Raw genomic sequence first — 9297 nt, forward strand, 5'->3', positions numbered from 1 at the left:
TCAAGACGTGCTAAGACACAAGGTGAGCAAGAACAAATGAAGCTTTGAGCTCAGCGTTAATAAACACCTGCGGTCTACACCACAGATGTCCAGAAGAAATGTAGTGTTTGTCATTGGTGTATTGATTTATTTTTAATCCATTAAAAATCTTTAGAAAAATCTGTATTTGATATAGGTGAATTTGGAATGTTGATTTTTTTTTAAACATTTCTTGTATTGTTCCTTGTATCCAACAGGCCAAGTCAATTTTTAGCTAATTTAACTCCCAAATTCACATTTAATTCCTTGACCTTCATGTTGTTAAACCATTAGTACCCAGTTACTATATTATAGAAAACATCTATTCTTCATATATTCTTCAGTTCAAGTGTCCAATATATAATTTTAATTTAATTTTAATTTTAATTCCAAATTGCGGCACCTATGGTGAATCTCCAGTGGACATGCAGTTTGTCCTAATTAAGGTCTGGGACACTGCCCCATGTGACTCAGATAAGTTTAGTTGTAATGGAAACCCCGATATACATGTCCAACTCCACGAGCAGTGCTGCGATAGTGTCCTCATCCATCACCGTGCCAGACTGAGGACAGCCGTCGGGTCTCCAATACCCAGTCTGTGAACTGGCTGACACGGGCATACGCTCCCGGGCGCTGGGGTTGACCACAGCCCTTTCCGAATGCTGTCACACCCACTAAGACCCAGTGGTTATCTTCTTCACACATCAGTGGACCTCCAGAATCACCCTGGACCAGTGACACAGTGGCACAGCAGGCAGCTCTTGGTCAGTAGCTACTCCAAGAACGATAGAAGATCTCGCTACATAACAGTAAATCTCTGATATTTAAAAGGTATAAACTGCTTAGCTGTGCTTTGCCATGCAGACCTTGCAACTGTCGATACCTCCCTCAGCGTAGCCCGCACACACCATGCGCTCCGTGATGTCATATTCCGGCAGCCACTCCTGACATTGAGCTCTGCTAAGGATGGGCAAAACTGCCTGCTGCAGTATGTTAGCCACTGAGCCTGTGTAGCACAGTCACACAACTGTTAGCCACTGAGCCTGTGTGTATGTGTGTGTATTTATAAACAAATGTGAGGCTTACTGACCACCTTCAGTTAGATATCCCCAACCAGCTATTACACATTTTCTTCCTGGTTCAAACTGTTGCTTTGGGACAGGCAGGCAGATTGGCTGGATGTAGTCTGCAGGAAGGGTTAGGGTTATCATTTAAAAGGCTCCAGAGATGTGGGAAATAAGAGGCTGTTCAGGGCAGTGGTAGCTCAATGGTTAAGGTACTTGACTAGTAATCAGAAGGTTGCTGGTTCAATCCCACCACTACCAAGTTGCCACTGTTGGGCCCTTGAGCAAGGCCCAATTACTCAAGTTGTACTCAGTCATAATTCTAAATTGCTTTGGATAAAAGTGTCAGCTAAATGCCATAAATGTTCAGACACAGCATGTAGATAACCTACCTGTGAAGTTCACCTGGGTCTTCAAATGCATCAGTGCAATGTCTGCATCTTTAGTCTCCCTGTTGTAGAGCTGGTTCATGATGACTTGGTCCACTAGATGGGTTTGTCTTTCAGAAGTTTCATCATTATTCTGAGTATGCACACCCAACACAGCTTCCCAGTACGACAAGTGAATGTTCTTTCTACAGACAGATTGATCAAAAATTTCACGTTCTAAAAGTTTGTTTTCTTTCTGAATGACATGGAAATATCTTATTGGGACATTTTGCCAACAAGCTCTTACCCATAGACACAGTGGGCAGCTGTGACCAGCCACTCCCTGTCAATCAAAGCTGCTCCACAGACATGCCGGCCCTGCCATTTAAGAGACACCATCCATGGCCACGCCCCCTTCTGTGCATCTTCCCCTCCCACCACTCGGCCCATCCCATAATAGCTTGTTTCCTGCTTTTCTGATGATGCCTCTTTCAGTGTAGACGACCTGGAGCTGGTCCCCACTGCAATCTTCCGGGTTCCACATGCTGTAACACAGGGGCCAGTTTAAGGTTTGCGCTGTTTTTCTCTGTAGTGGGAATTTAAATGAAAATCAAAACTCCTGCTCCATACTTACGATGGTCGCTACAGTATAGCGATATGACCTTTTCACCTGGACATTTTTCACTTTTAAACAAACAAAAAGAACATTTTGAAATATTACTATTCTATTTTACATGTTTAGAAATGGCAAAAAAAGATTATGGACATAGATGAAATTTTGGATTAAGTACCCACTGTTTGTATGTGTTCCAATCAGCCAAACCATTAAAATCACCTGACTCTGCTTGCCTCCTTCCCATAGTGTATCCTAGTGCCATCTGATCCACATAATGTAAGTGAAAATGTGATTCATCAGACCTTCCACTGCTCCACAGTCCAGTTCTGGTGCTCACAGACCCATTGTAGGAGCTTTCAGCAGTGACAGAGTTCAGCATGGACACTCTGAGCGGTCTGTGACTACACAGCCCCATACGAAGTTGTGAAGTTGTGATACATTCTGTGTTCTGATGCCTTTATATCATAGCCAGCATTAAGGCTTTCAGTCATTTATGCTCCAGCATATTTATGGTCATTTATACTGGAGTCATTTATGCTCCAGTAGCTCTTCTGTGGGATCAGAGCAGACAGGCCACGCCCCACACTGATCAGTGAGTCTTGGACAACCAGGACCCTATCAGCAGTTCTCTTTCTTTGGACAACTTATGGTTGTAACTACAGCATACCAGGAAGACCTGCTGTTCTGTAGATGCTCCAGTCATCCAGCCATCATAATTTGGCCCTTGTCAAAGTCACTCAGATCCATTCACTCTTGAATTCTCACACATTTTTCCTGCTTTCAGCACATCAACTTCAAGAACTGAGTGTTCACCTCCTGCCTAATATGTTTAAAATTAAACTCTCCTTTGTAAATGCTGCTGTACCTTGGTTTTAGCTCCAGGGTGCCCTCTGTAGTAAGGGTGACAGTAGCGAAGGGACTGTCCTCTTCTGAAAGCGGCACAAACGAAATGTTTCCTGACCTTGATAAAGCAGCAGATTATTAGAAGAAAGGAATTTACAATTAAATTTAAGTATTAAGGTTAGGCAGTATAGCTCCAGCAGTAGAGAGGAGTACCCTTACACTACAGATACATGGGTACACCTACTGTAACGGGGCTCGAACACAGGTCAGATTGGTGGCGACACCAACACTCTACTGGGTGAGCTACCACGCTTTAATGATGGTGGGCCCGTGTGCAGAACAGTTGGATCTCAGAACAGATCAAACAAGAAGTAAAAAAACAGAGGTGGGGAGTCAACCCCGGCCACTTTATTGCGAGGTGAATGAGCGCCTGCTAGACTGTGGCGGCCATCAAACGACCTGTGAGCACGTCGCGCCTCAAAGGAATGGAGGACAAAAAACAGGAGGGGAAAAAAAAGGAAAACAAAGGACACCACAAGAGAACGGCAGCCCTGATGCACTTAGGAAAACAAAACTAAAACTTCCCAAACAAAACCAGAAAACAGGGAGGTGCTTTAATGACTAAGGGAAGCTGGAGAAGAGAGGGGGAGTAATACAGACACCCTCACAGAGCAGAAGAGAGGTGTGACACAAGGGCTCACAGACCTCAATACCCAGAGTTAGCAGCTAGGAGCTTGGCTCAACACTTTAGCAAAGACCCAGCACTGAGTGACTGGGTCACTGGGCTTATATAGGCCTAGCCCAGCTGTTGGGCATCAAGCCTGATTAGTAGTGTGGTTGACTTCAGGCCTCCCCCTGGTGGCCAGAGGGGGCCTTGGCCTGGTGCCAACCCTTACACCTACAATATGGATGCATGGGTACCCCTACAAAAAGGATACATGGGTACCCTTACACAACAGATGCATGTCTACTCTAAGTATGAGTGATCATCACCTGAAGCCCAGATAGCGGCAGAAGAAGTTGGGGAGTTGGTGGCTCCAGACCTCTGCACAAACTGTGTAGAGGATCTTCTCAACCTGAATTCTCAGACGCTGAGCTCCTGTGGCATTTACGGACATCAAATGCACTACAGCAAAATGTAAAAGATAATCAGTACAACATAGTTAAACATCAAATATTACCCTGACCCTGTAGCCCTTAAGACTTTATAAAAGCATATTATTATTATTATTTCTTTTTTTAAATTTAAACATAAACTCATTTGCACCAGACTTTATCAAGGCAGGGGCTAAGGAGTCTGTGATAGTGGGGGCATGGTCACATGGACACATCTGTGGGTGGGGATACAACTTTGGGCAGGGATACATCTGTGGGCATGGATACGTCTGTGGGTGTGGATACAACTGTGGGCAGGGATACCTCTGTGGGCACAGTGAGATCTGTGGGCAGGGATACATCTGTGGGCACGGTGACATCTGTGGGTGTGGATACAACTGTGGGTAGGGATACATCTGTGGGTGTGTTTAAACAGGAGTAGCGATGGGTGGGTGCCGTTACCATAGTGTTTAAACGAGTGGGGATGGTGGGGTGTCATTACAGTAATCAGATCAGACATTGCCGTACATTAATATTATGTACTGTGCTTACCCAATAGAGCAGCACATAACTGCTGTGTACACAGGTTGGCTTTCGCAATGTTTTTATGCCGTGCTGTGTGTGTATGTTGTGTGCTGTGCTGTGTAACATTAAGGTGTAGGTTTTGGACAATGTAGAGACCATGCTGTAGTAACCTGTGTGCATCACTCAGACAGACTGCACTTCAGCTATACTGGCCTAGCACAGTGTTCACAGCAGTGTACAGGGCAGTGGACTAGACGTAGTGGACTAGTAATCACAAGGTTCAAGTCCCACCACTGCCAAGTTGCCACTCTTGGAGCCCTCAGTTACCCAAGTTGTGTTCAGTCAGAACTGTAAGTTGCTTTGGATAAAAGCGTCGGCCAAATGCCATAAATAAATATAGCTGTGTGTTAATAATGTATAAATGTATCTCACTAAAAGGGTTCCATTAATATTGAGCCATAAGGGACAAAAATACCCTCCCACACAACCCCAGCCAGCATTACTGTGCTCAGAGTGAACATTACTAATCGCAGTAAACACTCACCACAGTAAGATTCATCAGAACCATCTGGGCAGCTAACTGTGCCATCACACACACTGGAACTAGGCACACACTCTCCTGACCTGCACTGATACTGGCCAGTCTCACAAGCCTCTGCAATGCAAGATAATGTTTTTTAAAGTGATTTCAAACCCTTTCTTTGGTGAAAACACATTTGGCATTCTCACAGTCGCCCGGTTCACCTGGCTGCCCCAAGTGGATGCCTGTACTGAAATTCGCCAGAAAGCCACGGTCTTTTCCCGTAAGGTCAGTCGTAAACCTCACTGTCAACCGAGACGTTGTGGAGAACAGATCAGGAAAGACACGATTTCCAGTCAGGACAGCTTCAGGGTAGAAGACATGGGAAGGACGACAGAGGGGACGACATGAATTCCATGTGTGTCTTTCATAAACAGAGGGGGAGCAAAGGATGAACTGAAGGGGTCTTGGACTGATTTCTCACCTAGCAGCCTGGAGTGAGGCTCCTCTCCATCTCGGACCTCCACCACATCATATGATGTCTCTGTGCCAAAATCTTGGAAATGTAGTTGGATATTTTGCCCGTCCTCAGCATGCAAAATCCACAAACCTGATCAAAATCACATAATATACCTCAAAGAACATGAGCAAATGTGAGACAGTCATATTATTTAATTTACTACAAGAGAACACTTACTGAATCAGAGAAGGACTCCAGCAGGTATACTGACTGACCACAGAACAAGCTGCTTTAAATACTTACATGAGTATTGATTTCCATAGTTATTTGGGTAGTTTGGAGAGCTGAATGTTGAGTTTGATAAATAGAGATCAAAAGGACCTCCACAGTCACCTGGTATAGTGGAAAAATAACAATAAGCAAGAAACAAATAACATGAATTTATATGAACATTAATAATAGAATTTCAGTCTGTCTGTAACAGAACTGTGACCCAGTGTCAAACAGAGAAAGATGTCTGTGATGTTATACTATACGACACAGCATCTAAGAGACTTCTCAACACAGTTCACAGTGCCAGGCTGCCCCTGGATGGTCTTATCTTTGTTGGGGTACATGGTGTGGCAGTCAGTGCTGTTACACTAAGATTCCTGTACTTGGTGTAGGAGGCGGGATGGTGATATGGGGGTCTGTAGTCGGACCTGGTACCCCCTCTCCACATGGACCAGAGGTCATGCTGATGTCATCTAGTGCAATATTGTTCCTCAAGCCACCGTTCTTCTGTGCTTCAAAAACAACCTGGACATCACGTCAAACACAGAATGGACAAAGTGAATGAAATGGACAACATGGGCCTCCATGAATCTTCAAAGAAAAAAAGGAAAGAAATTGTGTTAAAGAAAAAAGAACTACACCCAGAGACCATGATGTGGGAGATTTACAGCACCTGTTCCAAATGCAAAAGTCTTCTCAAACAAATCTTGCTAATATTTCACTAGTTACTAAATATAAGTGTGCTAGGATACACACACACACACACACACACACACACTGGTGTGAAAAAGTGTTCGCCTCTTTCCTGATATCTTATTTTCAGGGCAATCACTTTTTCACACAGGGCCATGTAGGTTTGGGTTTTTCCCCTTATTAATAAAAACCTTCATTTAAAAACTGCATATTGTGTTTACTTGTGTTATCTTTATCTAATGTTTACATTTTTTTGATGATCTGAAACATTTAAGTGTGACAAACATGCAAAAAAATAAGATATTAGGAAGGGGGCAAGATATCAGGAAGGTAAGTCTGTACTTTTTGAGGGCTCTAACCATGTGATCTGCTGTGTGGTTTATTGTTATTTGTCCATAGTTCCAGTTGTCACCATAGTTACCCTCTTTCAGGAAGAGAGTGGATATTGCTGACTCGTGTTTTGTCATTATTATCAAACGCCAAACATCCATCCCATACATATGATACCTGGAGAAGGAGCGAGACATTTATATACAATTGTACACGTGAGAGCCGTGTGCACATAGGGAAAGGTAGAGCCGTAAGGAGAGAATATACACACAAAGAAGCAAATACAATACACAGATGTTGCTCTAGATATTACAAAGATATTATGCTGCATGTTGCTTTAGATATTACAAAGATACTATACTGCATGTAGCTCTAGATATTACAAAGATATTATACTGCATGTAGCTCTAAATATTACAAAGGACGATGTGTTGCTAAGAGATGAAGGCCAAGCTAGCAACAAACCAGAATCGCAGACACACTGATCCATTTTCCGAAGCCAAAGGGAGACTCTGGATGCGATAAGCCTTTCTCCAGTATCCTTGGCTGCTTTGGGTTATAATGTAATATCCTGTAAAATCAATGTAATATTTACATACAAAGACACACTCTACTCAGGAGAATTTTAAGCATGTATATGACAGTAGGCCTATGCAGTTTACAGGATCTTTGCACAATGTTAGGCTGAAGCTATTGTTTCCTTGTTTAATTTCTTAGGTTTGCAGTGGCTCAGGTGTAGGGTCTTACATGACACAGGTGTGGGGTTTTACCTGACTCAGGTGTGGAGACTTATCTGACACAGGCGTGAGGTCATTCCTGACTCAGGTATAGGGTCTACCCTGAGTCAAGTGTGGGGTCTTACCTGACTCGTTTCCCAGGGTGTGGTCATAGAGGGGTCCAGTAAGGGCAGGAAAGGTGAAGCCCTTTGCTCTTATCCAGTCATCATCATCCTCATGGTCCTGCCTCCAAAAACAGAATCCCTCCTCAAACGTGCAGTTGATCTTCTCCTCATCTGAAAGAGCACATGACAACCACCATTACCAAAATTGTTCATATTCACTGAAGGAAGTGACACAACAGAGTAAACATAAAGGTAATATAACAGAGGCGCTGTATGTATGTAAAATGTGTGTAGTCATTGTTAAATGTTACTGTAGCCTGCGTTTAGTTAAATCTATGTCATGTCTGTCAGTAATAACAGACCGTTGTCATTCGTGTTTTATGTTAATAAATGTGTCACTTTATGCAGGGAGTCTGTGCGTCCCGTTCCACACCCATCAGCACTCAGGCCACCAACGTTACAGTATTAAGTATGGCTGACCTTACTGCATGATTTTATCCTGATTCAGAAACGGAGCAGTAATGAGTTCGAGTGAATCCTGGGATGGCCCAAGTCCCCTCAACCAAACAGCACTCACTCACTCCAGGTTTCCTAAATACTGAGACTTTCAATTACTGTGCTAATTTTAAATGTACAAACTGGAGACTGTCATCCGCAGAAGGAGATGTGATGGTGTGATGGAGACTGTCTTAGAAGGGTACATGTGTTCTGGCTGCTGTACCTGAAGCAGCTTTGGTTTGGAGGTCAATGCATATATTTATCAACTGGAAAACCTCTGGCGGAAGCCAAGGTTGGTAGATATTTCTACACATGCTACCCAAGTATATATTGATTTCCTTTTAAATTGAGACTTACTGGACAGATGAGTGATGTCCTCGGCCCAGTACGTGGCACTGAAGCCTTGTTCGTTTATGATTAAGTTGGAGGAGAATTCTACAGTCACCTCGGAAGACAGCAACCATATTGTCCCTGGGGAGGAACCTGACAGCAAGTCTGAGGAAAAGGAGGGAAAAAGACTTTGTCTTAAAGAGATCTAATGTCAAATTAAACATTCAAACTAGGAACTGTTTCTAGACACTAAGATTTGTGCTTCTAAAACAATCATTTGGGTCAATAGCCACACAGATCACTGAGCTTGGACACTTAACACCACTAACACTGTGACACTGGACACGACAGTGCACAATATGGCATCTAAACTCAAACTCCAGCATGGCTGCACTGAAAAAGAGTACACAGAACCTAAATGTAGAACTTTATTTATGTCAAAGGCTACATTCTTAATGCAAAGCATATAATAATAACAACAAAGATCATGTACAGGTTATGCAAATTAGCCATGAACTCACATTCCCTCTTTTTCCCAGGTCCAATTCCTTCATAAAGAACTAGAATATCCACATCTTTCTGGGTTTGGAAAACCTCAAAGATGATCTTTATGGCTAGACCATCGTTAGCACTGTAGGAAAATGTAGTGAATTTGTTTGTTTTGGTTTAGAGATTTTTACAGCACAATTGGCAGTAGAAAGGAGATGTGTTTGGAGCCTATGTGACAAAGAAACAGAGTCATACCGTATAATCCAGCGGCAAGCAGTGTTATTGTCATAATCCAGGGGGAAGTTCTTAGAATGAAAATAACCAGATGGACCAA

General features: G+C 43.2%; 1 protein-coding gene across 1 annotated transcript in view; it reads right to left on the reverse strand.

Annotated features, from left to right (window-relative positions):
* Positions 1-561: 561 nt before the first annotated feature.
* tmprss15 (transmembrane serine protease 15) overlaps positions 562-9297 on the reverse strand; it is a 12610-nt gene continuing 3874 nt past the window's right edge. The window contains exons 6-24 of the mRNA XM_035527142.1: positions 9219-9297; positions 8996-9105; positions 8502-8639; positions 7668-7817; positions 7271-7376; positions 6835-6982; positions 6166-6307; positions 5813-5902; positions 5534-5659; positions 5274-5414; positions 5074-5184; positions 3903-4035; positions 2932-3027; positions 2085-2134; positions 1758-1995; positions 1475-1656; positions 1109-1204; positions 885-1024; positions 562-744 (exon numbers count right to left, since the gene is read on the reverse strand). The exon at positions 9219-9297 is cut by the window's right edge and continues 30 nt beyond it. Coding sequence (XP_035383035.1) covers positions 562-744; positions 885-1024; positions 1109-1204; positions 1475-1656; positions 1758-1995; positions 2085-2134; positions 2932-3027; positions 3903-4035; positions 5074-5184; positions 5274-5414; positions 5534-5659; positions 5813-5902; positions 6166-6307; positions 6835-6982; positions 7271-7376; positions 7668-7817; positions 8502-8639; positions 8996-9105; positions 9219-9297 — 2459 coding nt within the window. The remainder of the gene's footprint in view (positions 745-884; positions 1025-1108; positions 1205-1474; positions 1657-1757; positions 1996-2084; positions 2135-2931; positions 3028-3902; positions 4036-5073; positions 5185-5273; positions 5415-5533; positions 5660-5812; positions 5903-6165; positions 6308-6834; positions 6983-7270; positions 7377-7667; positions 7818-8501; positions 8640-8995; positions 9106-9218) is intronic.

The sequence above is a fragment of the Electrophorus electricus genome, chromosome 6 (assembly GCF_013358815.1).
Source record: "Electrophorus electricus isolate fEleEle1 chromosome 6, fEleEle1.pri, whole genome shotgun sequence".
In the NCBI taxonomy this organism is placed as follows: Eukaryota; Metazoa; Chordata; class Actinopteri; order Gymnotiformes; family Gymnotidae; genus Electrophorus; species Electrophorus electricus.